This window comes from Alligator sinensis, unplaced genomic scaffold, assembly GCF_000455745.1.
Source record: "Alligator sinensis unplaced genomic scaffold, ASM45574v1 scaffold1161_1, whole genome shotgun sequence".
NCBI classification, from domain to species: Eukaryota; Metazoa; Chordata; order Crocodylia; family Alligatoridae; genus Alligator; species Alligator sinensis.
Window position 1 is genome coordinate 215,114 of NW_005843255.1, and position 18,343 is coordinate 233,456.

The window sequence follows — 18,343 nt, forward strand, 5'->3', positions numbered from 1 at the left end:
GGTGGGGGGCTGGATGGGAGGGAACAGATCCCCCTGCATGGGACTGGCAGGGGCTGGGGGGCAGCCACTGGGTCAAGGGACCCGGGGCACCCCAAGAGTGTCCTAGGGGATCCTGGCTCAAGCAGGCTGCGGGGCTGTCTCCAGGCCCCAGCTCCCCGCAACTGCTGGCCAGCCCGTTCAGTGAGCTTGGCAAGCCTCAGCCCCACCCTGAGTGGGATCAAACCCCCCCACCACCAGAGCAGGCTGCCTCAACAGGGCAGGATCAGGCCCCCATGTGCTGGGCACCGCAGCTGTCTGTCCATCCAAGCTGTCTGTCCTGCCTGCAGGCAGCCAGGGCCTGAGCTCTGGGCATGGGAGACACAGCATGCCAGCCTGCCTGGGAGCGCAGGGATCAGGGCCACGATCCTGGGTGTCTGCCGCCCCGCTGTGGCCACGGTGGGTAATGACAGTCCCCGGCACCCACGGCAGGGCAGCCCCAGCACCCCACGGCCTCACCTTCCACGCAGTTGGTGGAGAAGAAGCAGATGTTGCGGGTCTCCAGTGGGTTCTCATGGGTGAACTCTGGGGAGCGGGTCTGTGGCTCTGACTCGCCCGTCAGGGAGGAGTTATCCACCTGCCGGGAGGCACCGAGCCATGGGGACACAGGCAGATGCTGCCCAGGGAAGGGCAGGCGGGTGCAAGGGGGCAGAGGGGACCTGCCTCAGGCTGGCGCCTCTCAATCCTGCCAGGCTATGGCTCAGGAGGTAGCCCTGGTGTAGGGCCAGGCGCTGGCTCTGGGTGCAGGATGGGGAGATGAGGGCTGTGGGCTGTGCTGAGGCCCTGGACACACAGCTACCCCTGCCCCACCAGTGTAGGGGGGCACAAGCAGGCAGATGCCTGCCCCAGAGTGGGGGTTGGATGGTGCTGCTGGGCACCGAGGGGCTGGGATGGTCCAAAGGGACAGAGGATGCTCCCTCCAAGCTGCCCCGGTGCCATGTGGCCTCTGGACACTGCCCCTCTGCCAGGAGCCCCACAACCCTACCCGCCCACTCTGGGCACCTCAAAAGCATTTGTCTGTCTGTCCCGCTGGACTGCGCGGCCGGCCGACCCCCCGGGGTCCAGCTCTCACCTTGCAGCCATGGGACGAGATGATGCGCAGGTCAGCCGGGACCCGATCCCCGCCCTTCACCTCCACCAGGTCCCCAACCACCACGTTCTCCGCGTTGATTTGGATCTTCTCGCCCTCGCGGATCACCAGGGCTTGCTGCCCGGGTGGGAGGGGGCAGCGTCAGGCATGGCCCCCGACCCCAGCACGTGCCACCGCCCCCCGCTGGGCACCGCCAGGCTCCAGGGCAACTCACGAGCACTTGCCCCTTCCAGCTGCTTGCCCCATCACAGGCCCCCATGAGAGGGTGCCAGCGCCCCACCCACAGGAGCAGGTGCCACGGGGAGAGAGGGGACCTGTCTTACAGGCACGGGGGCAGATCCAGAGTCAGCTCCAGCCCCAAAGCTTTGACTGCAGCTCCCAGTCTGACCCTCTCCCTGCCCAAGGGGGTTAGGAGCCCAAGGAGGGCTGAGAGGGACGCTGCCCCCTGCTGGGTGGGTTCAGCACTACATGTTATGTTTCCTAGACCCAATAGTGCAGCAGGAGGTGGGGATTCTCCTGGAAGCAAAGGGACCCAAATTCTTCCCCCTGGTGGGTCCAACGGTGCTGGGTGCCAGGCCCTGCCCTGTACCTGTGGCACCATGTTCTTGAAGGAGTCCATGATCTTGGAGCTCTTGGCCTCCTGGCAGTATGAGAAGCAGCCAGTGACGATGACCACGGCCGCCAGCACCACACCCAGGTAGAGCTAGGAGGAGAGGAGGCTGCATTAAGGACCGGGTTCCTGCCAGACCTCCCTTCACCCACTGCTAGCAGGCGGCTGCCGCTGGGGGTCACGGGCAGCTGCCGGACAGTGGTTGGGCCATGCCGGCCAGCCGATTAGGACAGGAAGTGGCACAGTGACCTCACGGAGAGGACCATGAGTTAGGAGGGGTGTCGTGGGAGCCGGTGCTAGGCCAGGCTGGGAAGCCACCCGCCGGGGCATCGGGGGAGACAACGCCCACTACCGAGCCCCTGCCACCAGGCAGCGTGGGGTGGGAATGGCACCCCCTGCTGGTCGTGATCTCTGCAGCACGGTGCCCCCACGACCACGTGGGGGCAGCAGCTCCCGTGCAGCCCCCGCAGCCCTGGGCTGGGATTCGGCAGCTCCCTGCGGAGTCAGCGGCAGGCCGGGTGCTCCGGTTACGCAGCTCCTATTTAGGGCACAGGCTAGAGCTATCCTGGGCTCTGTCTGCCTGGCAATGGGCTGGGGACCCCAGCTCTGCCCCTTGCCCCCTGGTCCCGATCTTGGGAGCACCTGGATCGAGCTCAAGCCTGGGCCCAGGGGGGGCTGAGAAGGGTGAGGGATAAGCTGCTCCCACCCGGAAAGGTTTGTACCCAGCCTCAAACCGCATCCCGCAGGGCGTGACCCAGCCTCTGCTCCTGCTCGCCTGCCTTGGGCCCCCGCCTGTCCCCTACTCTTCCCGCTGTGGACCTCAGGCCCCACATTTATCTGGCTCCAGCCCCGCAGCTCCAGCCCCCCGACCTGCCCAACTCCATCCCCCCCACCCCAACCCCGCCTCGTGCCCCGCGCGGCTCACATTGTCGTTGCCAGGCTCGTCCTCCATGACAGCCAGGATGCTATAGGCCAGGAAGCAAAGGAGGGCACCGATCCAGAGCAGGATGGAGAAACCCCCGAAGAGCTGGCGACAGAACTTGACCCACTCGGGGGTGGTGGGTGGGGGCGTGAGGGCGTTGGGGCCATGCTGTGCCAGGCTCTCGGCCGCCTGGGCGTTGGTCAGGCCCTGTCGGGGCAGAGCAGAGGAGGGCACTGGGTGGGGGGCGAGGGCTGGGGGCACGAGGCAGTGTGCAGGCACCCAGGTTCTCAGCTCCCCTGGCCCCCTGGCCCGGGCAAAGCTCCCCGCTGCCCGCACTGCTGACTCCTGCACTGCAGGGCCCAGGCTGCGCCATCCTCAGCATCGTTGGGAGCATGGATCCCAGTTGTCTTGGGAGGCAGTGTCAGGGTGGGAGTTGAGGTGCTCTGGGCACTGGATGGCACCGGGCTTGACAGGAGCCCTTGGCACTGCATGGGGGACATGGTGGGTGCCCTGGATGGCAGGGGGCACAACGGGTGCTTTGCACATTGGGTGGCAGGGTAGTCCCCACCGCCCAGCCCGGTTGCACTGACTCACCCTGGACAGATCCACCTCGTACTTCCTGCCCACTTCATCCAGGGACAGCCTGTGATCGTTCTGCCGGGGACACAGGCGAAGGTCAGCGGAGCCCGCAGCAGCTACACTGGCACCAGCCTCACTCCAAAGGTCATATCTGCAGTGCACCAGGCTCTGCCCCAGCCTGGCCCGGGCAGCACAGGCCCCGCACGTGGGGGAGGTAGCCTGCCCATCTTTTCCCCCGGCCTGTCTATCCACGGTCCCTCCTGGGCTGCAGAATCCATCCAGGTCTAGATCCACCCCTCCGCCTCTGATATCTACCCTTCGCCCACCCAGGACCCACGCATCCACCTCCAGGCTCCATCCAGGCCCCGCTTGCCTTGTCCATCCCATCTGCCCCCAACGCGTTCAGCCTCCACCTCCTGGGGAGCCAGGAGTCCCTTACATGCCACGGCCAACCACTGCACCCCTGGATCCTGCTGTGCCTGTGGCCAAAGGGCTGGGGCCGGACCCCCACAGCTCCTTACCAAATTGACCTCCTTCTTCAGCTCATCCAGCTCCTTCTCCTTCTGCTTCTTCTTGCCACCCCCATTCTCGGAGGTGGTGGCCGCCGGCGAATACTCCCGCCCCGCCTGCCGAGAGAGAGCGACACCATCACGTGGTGCCCACGGGCCCAAGCGCCATGGGGGCCACCGCCATGCCACTAGCTGAGGGGCCCCAGAGTCAGGGGGTCTCAGGAGCAGTCAGGACCCCCAGTGTGACCCAAACCAGCAGCTGAACCCCACTGCAGATGTTGCTGGAGACATCTTCTGGCACTGACAGACCCAGGTTGGGGGCAGGTCCCAGCTTGGAGGGGGTTGCGGGGGGCAGAGCCATTCCAGACCCCAGAATCCCAGGGACCCAGCCCTGCTCAAGCTGGCTGTAAGATCAGGGCTGGATCTACCTGGGAACAGCCTTTCAACCTGCAGCCATGTCTGGGGACCTTCCTTGCCCCTTCCCTTCTTTGGGCTGGCAGAGAGACAGAGCAGGGGAGCTGGAAGGGAGCTCCAGAGATCACACCCAGTCCAACCCCTGCCTCAAGCAGGATCAGCCCTATCCAAACCATCCCAGACAAATCCATCCTTCAACCTCTTAGCAAAACTACAGTCAGCCCTGACACGGCACCAGACATCACACCCGAATCTGCCCCAGGTAAAGCAGGGGGGCTGCGGCACCCACCATCCTGCTTCTAGACCTATTTGAGGACTTGGTCCGTGAGCTTGAGCCCACTAGTTCACTGTGGGCTGCCACTGTTGGGCAGTGATGGGATCCAAGACATCAACTGATTATGGGGACAAAAAATGATGCAAGGGAGTGACAGTGGGGTCAGAGAGTCAAAACTAGTGCATCCATGGGGGGGACCGAGCAGAGCATCCCGGGCAGTGCCCGCTGACTGTCAAAGGCAGCCAGAGAGCTGGTGGCTACTGCGCAGTGGTACTCTGCTCGGAGGTGGGAGCAGAGCAGGCCCAGGAAAAAGGCCCCACAGTCCCCAGGGACCCTCCTGGACAGAGCCTCCTTCCTGGTGAGCCAAATGGCCAGCTTGGCCAGGCTCAGGAGGAGTTTGAGCAGGAGGTCCTGGGCCTCGGTGGGGCCCTGGATGGGGAGTGCAAAAAGAAACCTGCGTGGGGAACAGCGCAGCTAACAGCTCAGCAGGAGGGTCTGGAGGAAGAGGTGTAGGGGCTGTAACCTGGTGCACCCCAGCACCAGGAGCGCCAGGGTCTCCCTCTGCCCATCAAATGGGCATGTGTTGGGGGCCGTCTTGAACCATGCCAAGTACATGTCCATTGCGACAGCTCCGTGGAGGAGTCGCCAGCCTAGGTGCCTGGTGGTGCTTGAGATCAGGGTAGAATACAGACTCTGCCCCCGGGGTCCATCTGCCTTGCCCTCGCCGAAGGTGTCCTGCCACTAGTTGTCTGGGCAGGACGCGAGGGCAGCGTGATGAAGTGTGCAGTGGACAAGCTTGTAGAGCTGGTGACAGTGGACCATGGAAAAGCGTGTCCTCCAGTCAACTGAGATGGTGCAGCACAGGCCCCAACAGCAGCTCCACCGGGCTGGAGGACATGGGGAGACCACCCTCACACAGGACTCTCTCTAAACGGGCAAGGGCATCAATGGGCAAGGTGGCTTTCACCTCCTGGGCCAGGTGCAAGCAGGACGTCTGCTCTGTGGCCAGATGCATGCGCCGAGCCAGCACAGTGGGGCCTCATCCTGCTTCTAGAAAAGGTTAATATCCTCCAGAGATCCCAGCGGAGGCCGTGCCCGGCTACAGAGGAAGGCAACCACCCCTCTTCTACCTCTGCAGTCCATACCGGTGTGACTATGGGGGCGATTTCCTTCCTGACCCCAATGCAGCATTGGTCTGACCCTAAGCAGAGGGTCAAGACCCTCCAGCCAGGACCCTCCAGCTTTGGTGCCAGCAGCAGCATTGGCACAGCCCAGTCACCACCCCCACCCTGGGCTGCATGCAACACCCAGCGCCTCAGGGAAGGCTGGAGGGGGGGAAAATTTGCTCCTGATCCCATGTGGTAAGCAGCAAAGCCCAGAGGCCTGGGAAACCCATGAGAATATGGAAATGCCCACAGTAGAACAGGCGTCACTGAGCCTGGAGCATCTCGGACCAGGGCCGGTCCAATCTCTTCCTGAACAGGTCCAGTGCACAGCTTCCCCGGTGTCCATCCCAGTACTGCCCTGCTCCAGTAGTGCCCCCAGCCCAGTCACACTAAGGCTGGGGGTTGCAGGGCTCCAAGCAGCCCTGAGATTAGCCGCTTTCTGCTGCAGCTCAGGGCAGGAGCCAGAGTGAGTCCCTGGCCTGGGCTGGAGAGGAGCTGGTCGCTGATGCCCACTGGCTTGGGGTCCCGGGCCCGACCCCCCAGCCTGTGGGCAGACTACAGCCCGGACCCCGGCTCCACCTGCTGTGAGCAAGACCAGAGGGGTCGGGTCAGATCCAGGGCGCTGGGTCTCTGCTGCTCTGGGCCCCCTGATGCTCCCCTACCCTGGGCACTGGTGCCTCCAGCCTCGGGAAGCCCTTGGGCCCAGCTGCCCCAGACGGTTGGCACGGACGTGGTGGCTGAGGGCTGTTTCCACCCAGAGAGCCCAGGTCCCAGGCCAGGCACCACCTGGCTGTGCCTGCCCAGACCAAGGGTCGTGCCCTGGGCTGGGACTCAGGTGGTGGAATCTGGCCTTGCCCCTGCCACTGAGACCCAGGGAGGCCACAGGCAAGGGCAGCCCCCGCTCCATGCCTCTGTTTCCCCTTCTGTAAGATGCTGCCATACCCTGCTAGCTGCAGGGCTGTCATGGCTGGAAAGACAGGACTGGCTGGGAAATCTCCCAGAGGGCCTGTCCTCCTCCCACCCCAGCCATCCTGCGTGTGCCAGTACCACGGGCAGGGGGGGGCCTGGCAGGGCGGCACTGGGATTGCCTTGGCGCCTGGGGCCAGCCAGGGCTGTGGCACTGCTCTTCAGAAGACTTGCAGCCATGGCACTGGGCTGAGGCCAGGACTCCTGGGTTCGCTACCATGGACTTGCAGTGCCTCAGTTTCCCCTGCTGAGAATCAGTGGGTCCCCACCCGGGGCGGCTGGGGGTGGGTTTTTTTCTCTCTGCTGAACAGAAGGTGTCTGGAGATGCCTCCAGGAGGGCATCATGGCTCAACATCCAACCCCCCTGGCAGCCCCTAGCTCCTCTGGGTGCACGGACCGGGTTCGGATGCTGCCTCCAGAGGGGAAGGGCCAGAGACAAAGCCAGCTGCTGTAGGCCTCGACGCCCTGCATGATACCCACGGACCCTGGGGTGCCCAGGAGGGTGGCACTGGACTTCCCCGGGGATGCCAGGGCAGAGGCCAGCCCTGTCCCAGGACTCCCAGGGGACAGGGCTGCAAGCTAGAGGGAGGGAATACATCCCCTGCCCCCCACTTCCCCCTTCGTGCTGGGGCACAGCCAGGACCCCACCCCAGGGGCATGTTCTGCCCATGCCCAGGAAGTGCCACCTCCTGGGCTTGCAGCCAGGGCCCAGGCTGCTCTGCCAGGGCCCTGCATGGTGCCGTTCCCAGAGGGTCTGTGGGTCCCCGAAAGATGTGGGCCGGGGCAGCTGGGGTTGACGGAGCATGGGAGGACCCGGTGCATCCTGGAATGGCCCTGCCTGGCCTGGTGGGCACAGCCCCCCAGTCCCTTCTGCTCTCATCAGGGATGCAAGAGCTCGCCGGGAACCAGGGCTGGGAACACCGGACACACTCAGGAGCTCCGGGCTCTGCTGTCATGGAAAAGTCGCCCCCGTGCCAAGAACAGCGGCTGGGAGCTGGGGTCACGTTGCAGGGCCCGGGGAAGGGCGGGGAGCAGGGAGGAGCCTGGAGAGCAGCTGGGGTGGAGTGGGGGGGCGTGGGGCGAGGCGGCTCTGGGGAAGGGGCCAGTTTAGCTTAGCGGGTGTGTGCACCCCAGCCTGGCTGCTCCCCGCAGCTGTCTCTGGGGGTGCAGCATGCTCCTCGGGCTATAGGGGTGCTGTGCCCTGCCTGGCGGTTTTGGGGGGCTCTGCCCCATGCCCCAGTCCCTGTTCCAGGCTCAGGGCCTCTCCCACCCCCTGTATAAATAGCCGTGGACGGCCAGGGAAATTCCAGCGCTGGGCCTGAGGATCAGCCTGTGCCGATGGGTGAGAGCGAGGGGGACAGCTGCAAGCGGGAAGGGGGGGCATGATTGCAGGGACCCGGCTGCTGCTCAGAGCAGCCCCCCCACTGCCAGGGCCGGGAGCATGAGGGCTGCTTTGCCCCCACAAGGACACAGTCCCCCCCAGCCGCCCTCCCCAATCAGCCGGATTAGGCCCATTTAACCCAGTACCGCCCAGTGTCCCACTTGCCCCCACATTGCAGCAGACGCCAGCTCCTGCCTCCACCTGGCTCCTGCACAGCCTGCCCTTGGCACTCCTGGGCCCAGAGCCCTGCAGGCCCGGCTACCCCCAGTTCCAGCTTGGGCAGCACCAGACCATGCCAATGTAGGCGGGACCCCAGTCCAGGGCTGGCACTGACCCAGACTGTGCCCAGCTCGAGTAGCTGGTCTGGGGAGGCCAGTCCAAGCGGGAAGCCCTGCCCGTGGGGTCCCTGCAGCGAGCCAGGAGCATGCCAGGGAGCATCGTTCTGGACAGGAGCGACCGGAGGGGAGGCTGAGCCAAAAGCCGGTGCAGGAAGCGAGGAAGAAAGCTCCTCTCATGGCCTGAATGGAGGCGGAGAATAGAGAGTCCTTTCTGCCCCGCATAAAGCCATGAATAGGGCTGGAAGGCCCAGCGCGCTGCCTGCCGTTTCCATGGGACCCAAGCTGACGGTCTCTGGGCACTAACGAACTTCTCCACTTAACTACCCCACGACGTATACACAGCCCCCTTCACCCTCCTGCAGTGCCAGGCAGGGCAGCGCCTCTCTGCTGAAATGCAGCTGCCTCTGGGGTGGGACTAGGTAGCACAGCACGCTCCACGCCCCTTCAGAGATGCCTGAAAAAGGCTGCCGGGCCAGCTCCTTGTGAGCTACCTCAAGCCCTTGGGTACCCCAGGCCAGCAGGTCACCCAGCCCCCAGCCCTGGGCAGGACGCCCCTGGTCCTGCTTATTGTGGCTCTGCTCAGCAAATCCAGCAAGCGCCCGCTGGCCGTGGTGGTGGCAGGCTGGGGGCACCCTGGGGTGTGGAAGGGGCTGCACCCACTGCAGAGGCTGCAGTGACATGAGCTGCTGCCCGCTCCATCAAGCTCGCAGTCACGGCTGGGGCTCACTCACCCCCCACTGCCCGTGGCTCTGGGCCCATGTGAGTGGGATAGAGATGGGATGACTGAGCCCCTGCTGGCTCCTGCCAGCCACACCAGAGACGCAGCCGCTCCACGCCGGGTCCAGAGCGCCACAAACCTCATCCCACACACACTGGCTTCAGCAAGGGCTGCGCCTGGCAGGCACACAGGATTGGGGCCATCTCGCCCTGGCACTGGGGCTGCGGTTTGGTTTCCACACTAGGGGGAGATGGGAGCTCCAGATGGGGAGTGGGGGGCAGGGGGCTACCTGGACACCCCACCCCCAAAGCAGGGGCAGGGTGCCAGGACACCTACCCTCACTTCCCAGCTCTGTGGGGACAGGACCCCCTACTTGAGCAAGCTGTGGCAGCATGCCTCAGTTTCCCCAGCTGCAAAGGGAGGGGTCAGCTCATCCAGTGGGGCTTGAGTAGGTCCAGGCCCCTCATGGCATTGTTTCCCCAGGCTATAGGGCTCAGCACGGAGGTCCCGGGCCACTGGGGCAGAGCACTGAGTTGGACCCAAGGCAGGGGGCAGGTGACAGTGACAGCCACTACCCACGGTGCCACACTGTGGCAGGTCTGCCAGACCCCGGGGATCCAGCACCTGGGTCCGGCGTGCATGGCGCTGTACAAGCGCAAAGCTGTCCCAGCTCCCTGCAGAGCTGTGGGATCACGTCTTTGTTTTTCTCCTCCTGGAAAATTCCAAGGAGTTAAAAAAAACCCATTCCCATCACCATTTCCCCTGGAGACGTGAATGGGTCCCGTGTAATGGGACAGCATGACGCCTGGCCGGTTGCATGAACCCCACAGCTCTGGGCTCCCAGGGGTCCTGACTCCTGGTTCCCTCTCCGGACACCTGCAGCCCAGATGCCTTGTTTCCATGGGAAAAACAATGTCTCAGCAGAACTTTTCCCACCAGCTCAGGGCTGGACTCCTCTGGGGCTGCGCTCTGTGAAGGGCTCCAGGCTCATGAGGCTGTCAAGGGGCTGTGGGCTCGTGCTGGGCCCTGACCCCGTACTCAGCTGCCTGCTCCTGCCCGCAGCCTGAGTGCCAGCCCTGCAGCGTGACCTGGGCACCATCCTGGCTGCCCGGCGCTCCCCTGCTGTGGCAACATGTGGCAGGATAAGCAAAAGGGTCTCCAGCATGGGGGGCTCTGCCGGGCAGTGACAGCGAGGCCATGCGACCCTGCTCAGAGCAGCCCATGCCCCATCCAGCTCCTCTTGCCAGGAGCCGCAGACTCTTGCTCCCAGGCACAGGGCCTAGGACAAGCCTCTGGGAACTCCCCGCAGCACCGCTCTGCACAGGGACGTGGGAGAGGTCCCAGCCCCCAGCCCAGCATGGTCCCCTGCCCTCCAGACCAAGGGATCAGTCCCCATACAGGGGCTCAGAGACAAAATGGGGAGACCCACGGAGCGGCAGTGTCACGCTAACACGAGGGGCTTCATTCTGCAGGCATGGGGCTGAGGCGACGGCGCCTGCCCACGGGTCCCAGTGCATCGGTGACAGGGCTGTGGGGCACCCATGCATCCCAACTCCAGTACGCTGACCATAGCCACTAGACCATACTGCCTCCCCCAGCCAGGACGGGACCCCAGAGCCTGGGCAGCAAGATGCTGCTCTAATCCCTCAACCTCATCCACCCCCAGAGCTGGGTTGAAACCCCAGAAGCCTGGGCAACATGGTCCCCTTTGCCCTCAGCGTGCCTTCCCTCCCCCTGTCCCAATGCCATCTCATTCACAGTCCCCTCCCCAGGCTCTCTGAGGCCCCTGAGTCCTGTGACAGGACACCCACATTCACCCAGGGATGGGGCTGACAGCATCTCGTGGGTGCAGAAGTGGGCTCAGGCACCTATGTGCAATTCTGGGCCTCTTTGTCCAGGTCCTTCAAGGGCAGTGCCAGCCAACGGCAGGGCAGGGGTGGGTCATCCCCTGCATTCAGGGGCCATCCAGCCCCAAGCAAGGGGTGCAGAACAGCATGCAGGCACCCAAGCAGGCTGCAACGCCCAGCCAGTGCATCAGGTCTTCCTGTGCCTCTTCTCTAGGTGCCCAGTTCCCCGGCCCAGACCCTGGACAGCCCCTGCTTCCCCCCACCCCCAATCTCGGGGCTGCAGGGCTGAGTTCACGGAGCTGGGAGTGGATTTAGCCTCGGTCTTGCACCAGAGGAGGCTGGGGGCGAGGAGGGGGCGGCTGAGGAGCCCGCTGGGTTCAAAGCATTCCTCCCCCCTGCCCGCCGGAGGCACCGTGGGGCAAGGAATGCGCCCACCCGCGCCACGCTGATCCGCAAACAATCGCTTGGGCACACGCCAAACCGCAGCAGCACCTGCCCTGGAGCCTGACCCAGTGCCCTGGGGTGTCTTGTCCCCATGCCCAGTGCCTCGGTGGGCAGCACCCAGCACCTGGGGCCGGATGACGGGCTGGCAATGGTGGCTTGGAAAAGGGGAGCCAGGCATGATACCGGGCACAGCTGTTGCCCATGGTGTGCCTGCCTGGGGGTGGTTTCCTGTGTGCCCCCCTGGGGGACCCTCCACATGCCTCCTAGGGAAGTATCTGTGCCACCCTAGAGGACCCTCCTCATGCCTCCCAGGGGACTGTCTGTGCCAGCCTGGGATGCCCACGCACGAGAGTGCAGTGCTGCCCTCGATGCTGCACAGTTGCCCCTGGCATGCCCCTGCCTCTGCGTGAGTCTCCTAAAGCCCCATCACCCCGAGACAGCTCAGGTCCCCCAGGCGGACCCAGGCGCTGCACTCACCCCTCTCCCCATGGTGGCAGGGCCAGCTGGAGGGCAGGCGAAGGGGCGGACGGAGGTCGGTGGGGTGGGAGGCTGGAGCCGGCTGCAGGGCTGAGCGCTGCCTTCTCCGCTCCTCTCTGCACTGGGTCACTTGCTGAAACTGGATCTTGGGCGAGGGAAACTCCTTGGCCCAGGCCCGCGGCCGGCCAGCCTGCCAGGGAGCCCAGCCATGTGGCATTGCCTTGGGCCTGCCCGCCTGCCCGCGTGGGAATCAAAGAGCAGCGCGGACGCGAGTGCAGATGACGAAGGGAAGCAGATCCCCCCGAGGGAACGGCTCTGAGGGAGCAGACACGGCTTGTCGGCTGCCTCTGCGCCATGACCGTCCACGACCGGGACAGCCCTGGCCTGACCAGCGCTGTCCTGCCAGGGGCCAGCCAGCCCGCCACCCGGCCGCCTGTCCACTCGCCCCTCACAGCCCACCCATCCACCCCCCTCTGTCTGTCTACCTCAGCACTGCCCCTCCATCCATCCACCCACCCGTCCGTCTGTCCATCCGTCCGTCCGTCTATCTATCTATCTATGCATCTCCAGATCCCTTCTCTATCCATGCATCTAGCTGTCCATCCATTCCCACACACTCCCTCTGCCTGTCTTTTTCTCTATCCCTACATTCCACCCACATTTCCTATCTATCTATCTATCTATCTATCTATCTATCTATCTATCTATCTATCTATCCCCATACACCTGGTTTGTCTGTCCTTCCCTGTGCACACTCCCGGTGCCCCGACCTGGCCCCACGCTATCCTCTCAGGGCCTCCTGTGCCAGCCTCCTGGGGTGGCTGTGAATGGGTGCCTGGGTGGGTCCCGGGATCAGCGAGGCCTGGGGGAGTCTGGCTGCACATACCAAGCATGGGGCTCACTCGCTGTGGAGCCAGGACGCCTGGGTTCCCTGGCTCTGGGAAGTGTCCTGCCCCTCTGGGGCCTCATTTGCAGTGCCAGGGAGGGGGTCACCATGTCCCCTTGGGTGGCAGCTGCCGTGGGCTGAGGGAAGGCCAAGGACTTGGCTCAGCCCCTGCCTCCAAGAGGGTCTCTGCAGGGCCTGGCCAGCTGCACTGGGAGCCCCAGATAGCGCCCCCTTCCTTCCCTGCATTGCCCTCTGCTGAAATGGGGCAAGGCAGATGCCATCCAGCCCCGTGGGGCAGACAATGGGGACAGCACTAGGCATTGACTCCCTGCAGCATCTCCCTGGGTGTGCTCAGGGGGAGTGGTGGTGCAGCTGTCCGTGCTCCGCAGGGGGAAACTGAGGCAGGGGCAGGGACTGGCCCACGTCAGTCGGCAGCAACACTCAGTACAAAACCCCAGGGGTCCGGGCTCTCGGAGGCCGGCCCCAACCACTAGAGCGGGCTGCGGGACCAAGGCGTCCTGGCACCTGATCCCGGTTCCAACCACAAAGTGCAATGACCCAGAGCTGGAGAGAGAGCCCAGGAGTCCTGGCTCTTGGGCCTCTGCACAGAGTCTAGCCTTCGGGGCCTGCCTCAGCCTGGACCCCCTCTCCCGGGGAGCCCAGGACCCCAGCGCGTGGCAGGAGCCCTTCCACCACCAGGGCAGCTCAAGGCACGGGCACCATAGCCGTCTGGGGCAGGCGGGAATATGCCGCCTCCATGCATGCTCTGGGGGCTGGGAGAGGCCAGAGGGCGAGGGCAGGAGGAGGGCAGGCCCGGAGGAATGCGGGCAGGGGCAGTGCCCAGCAGGACGCCCACTCTCCCCTATGGCGGTGCACGGATTAGCCTGAGTGCGGCACGGCCTTTTTTCCCAAAGCCGCTTTTAATTGCTTTGCCGTGTCCCCCGGCAACGGCCCCCCACTCCCTGCCAGGATTTTCCATCCCTGTCGCCAACGGAGGAGCCGGGACGGCGCGGGGGAGGTGGGGGGGGCCACGGATGTGTCGGCGCCGAACTGCCCCCCATGGGGATTGGCCTCAAGGAAGGGCACACGGCCAGCGCTGGGGGAGCCTGGGGCTGTTGTGAGGCCCAGGACACAGCCGCCCAGACACCTGGGTTCTCCCCCAGCTCTGCCACTGCAAGTGTCTTCCCTGTACCATGCCTCAGTTTCCCCACTTTGAGCGAGGGCTTGTTATTTTGGATGCTGCACATGGAGGGCGCAGCTGTAGACATGGTGGGGGGAAGACTCAGCTCTGCTCTGCCCAGCCCTGGGATCCCCGGCCTGTGGATGGGAAGGGGCCCCTGGGCCGGCAGCTCCGTTCCACCCACCCCAGGGCCCTTCCCGTCCCCCTCCAGTCCCACATTAATCCTGCCTCTGACCCCTCTGCAGCTCAGGGCTTCATTCCCTGGGTTGAGGCAGCTGCAGGCGGGTGGGGGATATGCTCGTGGCCGGCAGGCTCCTGGCACAGGGCAGCATCTCCTGCCGGCTCTGACGCAGGCTGCACGGCCCCTGCCCCAGAGGCATCACCTCTCCTGCCCTGGCCGGCCTCACCAGAGCCAGAGGGAGGGGGGGAGCGAATCTGGCCAGACACAATGTTCCTGGCTGGCAGTCTGTCCCCTCTTTGCTCCCAGCCCTGGCCCAGAGTGCCCAGCTGCTCCCTTGTGGCCTGTGGGCACTGGCGTGGCAGGGTCAGGACTCATAGGCACAATAGACAGAGACCCTGCTGCCCCTGGGGTGGGCATTGTGCCCAACCACGGCCCCCCCAGCTCAGGTCCTGCTCATGTCCTGGTCACCCCAGCTTCCCCAATGCCCTCCAGGCCAGCTGAGCACGGCAGGGCTTCAGGAGCCTTTGCTGGCCCTGGGGGTGCCTGCAGCACTGTGCTGATCACCAGCCCCAGTGCCTCTGGGCGAGAACTGCCCCTCGGGGTCCCGAAGACGGGAATCCAGGACCCTGGTGTCCTGGGCTGGGAAGGGGAGAGGAAGCACGGGGTGCCCGGGCCATGTTTGTGTCACCCAAGACCCCAGCAGACTGTGCCAGGGTCTAAAATTAGCAGCTGGCAGGGGCCAGGGTGTCCGCTTACTGCCCGGCCCTTCCGGAGCCCACAGTGACGGAGGTCGCGGGGCTGGCCTGGGGGGGGGACAGGTGCAGGCAGGCTCCCTGCACCTCTGCTTGGCTAACTGGGCCAGCAGTGCCCCCTTCCAGCTCTGGCTCCCTCCCCCAGTCCTGCTGGTGCCCCTCACCCCTAACCCACAGCCCCTGACCCTCCCTAGGTCTCACTCCCAACCCACAGTCCCCAGCCCCCAGGCCCGGGTCTCACCCGCCTGGGCTCCGGGGGTCTCCTGGGGGCCAAGAGAGGGCGAGGGGAAGGAGCCGGGCCGGGGGCATGGACCCCACCGCGGGGTTGGGGTGCAGCCAAGGCTGCGGGCACACGCGGGAACCAGGGCTGGTGCCGGGCCATGGTGGTGGCAGCCGCGGGCACTCAGGTTTCCCGCAACATCCATTTAAGTCCCGTTATGGCAATGCAACAGAGGCCGAGAACAACAAATTAACAGGAGGCCACAGAGCGCGACCGAACCCCGCGATTGTTATTGATGTCCCCGAAACTCAAGCCCCTGCGGGGCCCCCCCCACATCCCGTGGTGCCCCTCACTCCTGACCTGCAGCCCCCTGACCCCCCAGCCCTGTGATGCCCCTCACTCCCGACCTACAGGCTCCTGCCACCACAGCCCTGCGGTGCCCCTCCCCAGAGCAGCCTCCCTGAGGCACCCAGGGGATTGGGAGACTGGAGCCTCCTTGGAAACCATGGGGATTTGGACACCTGGGCCCTGGGCCCCTTCCACAGGCCAGACCGAGCCTCTGCACCTTTTGGCACTTTAGGGCATTTGTGGCCTCATAGCCACCATCCTCCTGCAAAGGCCTGCAGTGGGGTGCGCCTAGAGCACTGGGGCAATGGGGGCCTCAGGGTAGGGACATGCAGGTCTGCCCCTCCCACAGCCACCCCCTGTGCGTCTGCCACGGGAGCGGAGCCACAGGCACACGCGCTCGCCTGTCCCTTCGGCAGCCGCATCACAAAGCGAGGGATGTGCCTGGTACAGCCGCTGCCTCTGCCTGTGCCACGGGTATTGCTGTGTGGCACGCAGCGGGGGCGGAGATGGGGAGATGGGTGATGGCCTCAGCAGCATTGTGAGCACCATGGGGGGAGGTGGCACCACTGTGGGGCTCGACGCCTTAGGGCTCTGGGCCTGACTGCCCCCCCCCCCCCCCCCCCCCCCGTCCTGGCCCCACTCCCTTTCTGCTCCATGGATGCAGCTGTGTCTGGTCTCTGGGTAAGCTGGAGAGATGGGCCTGGGGCTGGGTCTGAGCAGGATCCAACCAGCCCCAGGTCTGGCTCCGGCCTCAGCCCTAACAGGGCCCAGTGCCACCACCCCCCAGGACCCACATGGATAGGCACAGCCCCATTCCCCCCCATCCACAGAAGCTGCCCCAGGCTGGGGGTCTGATTGTAGGGGGCAGCTTGAAGACCCCAGCAGGGCTCCAGAGGTGGCTGGGAGCTCTCAACCTTAGCCCCTGGGTACCCCAACCCCACTGGTGGGGGAGCATGCTTGCCCTCAGCAAGGCCATGGGATACCAGGCTCCGGTTGGGCGGGGGGCATCAAGCAGAGGTGTCAGGGTGTTGAGCCAGGCTGGGAAGGGAGACACTGTTGCTGCAAAAATGGCCCGTGCCTGCTAGATGATTGGGGGTGGGCACAAAAGGGGCAGGGGGCAGCGTTCAGCGGACAAGCAGGGCGGGTGAGGGACACATGGGCACAGCCCCACGATCTGTGCTCCCCCACCCCACACAATAGACTCCAGGCATCCAGGGCCTGTCTTTGCCCCACAGCAGTTTCCTCTCCCTACTTCCCCTGGGGATGCTGGGCCAAGGAGAGGGGGAAGGACAGGCTTGCCCCCGGTCTGGGGGTGCGAGGCAGGCAGGACATGGGCTGTGCAGGGCCCCAAGTGCAGCTGCAGCTGACCCGAGCCCCAGCGCGGTGATGCCGAGGGGCAGGGGAGAGAAGGGGTCACAGCTGCGCTTTATTGGACGCCCCCCGCCCGCGCCTCTGTCCAAGCTGAGCAAACAGATGACGCTGCTACCCGCACTCCCGTGGAGCCGGGGCCGTGGCAGAGCTCGTGGCCTGGTGGGCAGGAGCGGGACTGACCCGAGGCCATGCAGCAGGGGAAGGATCCCAGGAGTCCTGGCTCGCAACCCCCCACCAGCTTTCCAGGGTTGGAAATGGGCCCCGGGATCCGGCTCCACCTGCTCTGTCCCACTTCCTTGCCAGAGCGCGAAACAGGACCCAGGAGTCCTGGCTCCCAGCCCCAGTGCTGACCCTGTCCATGCCACTTCCCTGCCCGATCCTGGCAGGGGACCCAGGCATCCTGGCTCCCAGGGCCCACAGCCTGTCACTGGTTCCTCTGCTCCCATTGGCTGGCTACGAGGCTTCAGGGGGGCACCTCCTTTTCCTACCTCAGTTTCCCCCGTTGCTCTCAGGGGCTCTGGGGCTCTCCCCGCGCACACAGCTCAGCGCCAGGGTGCTCTAGGCCTGACCCATCCCAGCAGCTACCAGGGAGTGGCTGGATCCGTTCGGACCTCGGCGCATCCCCACAGCCCCACAACCCTGGCTTGGCCCTGCCAAGAGCCCTGTGGCCTGGTGCTGTCAGTCAAGTCCGGGTGCAGGTGCCCTGATGGGCAGCCCCGGGCCATGGCACCGTTTCCCTGCCTGGGCTGGAAGGGGGACGGAGCCCAGGCTCCCCGCTCTGCCCCAGCTCCCGCCTGCCCCAGAGAAGGGTCCCAAACTCCGGTCTCACCAGGGGCTTCCTGCCCTGCCAGCCTCCCTCCCCCTGATCTTGTGTGAGGTTGGCAGAGATTTTGTGGAGCTGGAGGAGTGGGGCCCAGCTGGGGGGGGGTGTTGTGCAAGCATCTCTGTGCATGTGAATTGGTGTGCATAGGAGTGTGACTGAGTACACGTGCCTGCCAGTCTGTGTGTGTGTGTCACAGCGTATGACTGTGTATGTGGGAGAATCCACCTGTGTGAGAATTGGTGTGCTTGTGTGTGTAAGCAACTATGTGCACATGGATTGGTGGCTGTATACATGTGAGAGTCTGTGTGTATCTCTGTGTGTGTGAAACTGTGCATGCCTGCCAGCTTGTATGACTGTGTACATACATGTGTGTGAAGTGTGTATGCCTGATAGCCTAGGTGGTACTGTGTGTGTGTGTGTGTGTGTGTGTGTGTGAATCAGTGTACATAACTGCCAGGCTGTGTGACTGTGTATGTGTGTGAATCTGTGTAGACATCTGTCAGCCCATGTGACTGTGTGTACATGCACGCATACGCCTGCCAGCCTGTGTGACTGTATGTGTGTGAATCAGTGTGCACATCTGCCAGCCCATGTGACTGTGTGTATGTATCTGTGTGAATCAGTGAGTGCACCTGCCAGCCTGTGTGATTGTGTGTACCTGGGTGCATGTGTGAATCCCTGTGCAGACCAGCCAGCCTGTGTGAACCCGACTGTGCAGGTGGATCTGTGGGCATAATACACGTGAGAATTGGTGCGTGTAGATGCGTATGCTAATCTGTGTGCTTGCACATGCGGGTGCTGCCCCAGAGCC

The 18,343-nt window shown here is 64.6% G+C and overlaps 1 protein-coding gene across 1 annotated transcript in view; it reads right to left on the bottom strand.

Annotated features, from left to right (window-relative positions):
* The window catches only part of LOC102371189 (sodium/potassium-transporting ATPase subunit alpha-2), a 21,235-nt gene extending 9,327 nt beyond the window's left edge, over positions 1-11,908 (bottom strand). Inside the window, exons 1-7 of the mRNA XM_006038127.2 lie at positions 11,772-11,908; positions 3,759-3,863; positions 3,253-3,312; positions 2,662-2,865; positions 1,716-1,829; positions 1,109-1,243; positions 496-613 (exon numbers count right to left, since the gene is read on the bottom strand). Of these exons, the coding sequence (XP_006038189.1) occupies positions 496-613; positions 1,109-1,243; positions 1,716-1,829; positions 2,662-2,865; positions 3,253-3,312; positions 3,759-3,863; positions 11,772-11,783 (748 nt within the window). The 5' untranslated portion in view covers positions 11,784-11,908. The remainder of the gene's footprint in view (positions 1-495; positions 614-1,108; positions 1,244-1,715; positions 1,830-2,661; positions 2,866-3,252; positions 3,313-3,758; positions 3,864-11,771) is intronic.
* Between the last annotated feature and the right edge of the window lie 6,435 nt (positions 11,909-18,343).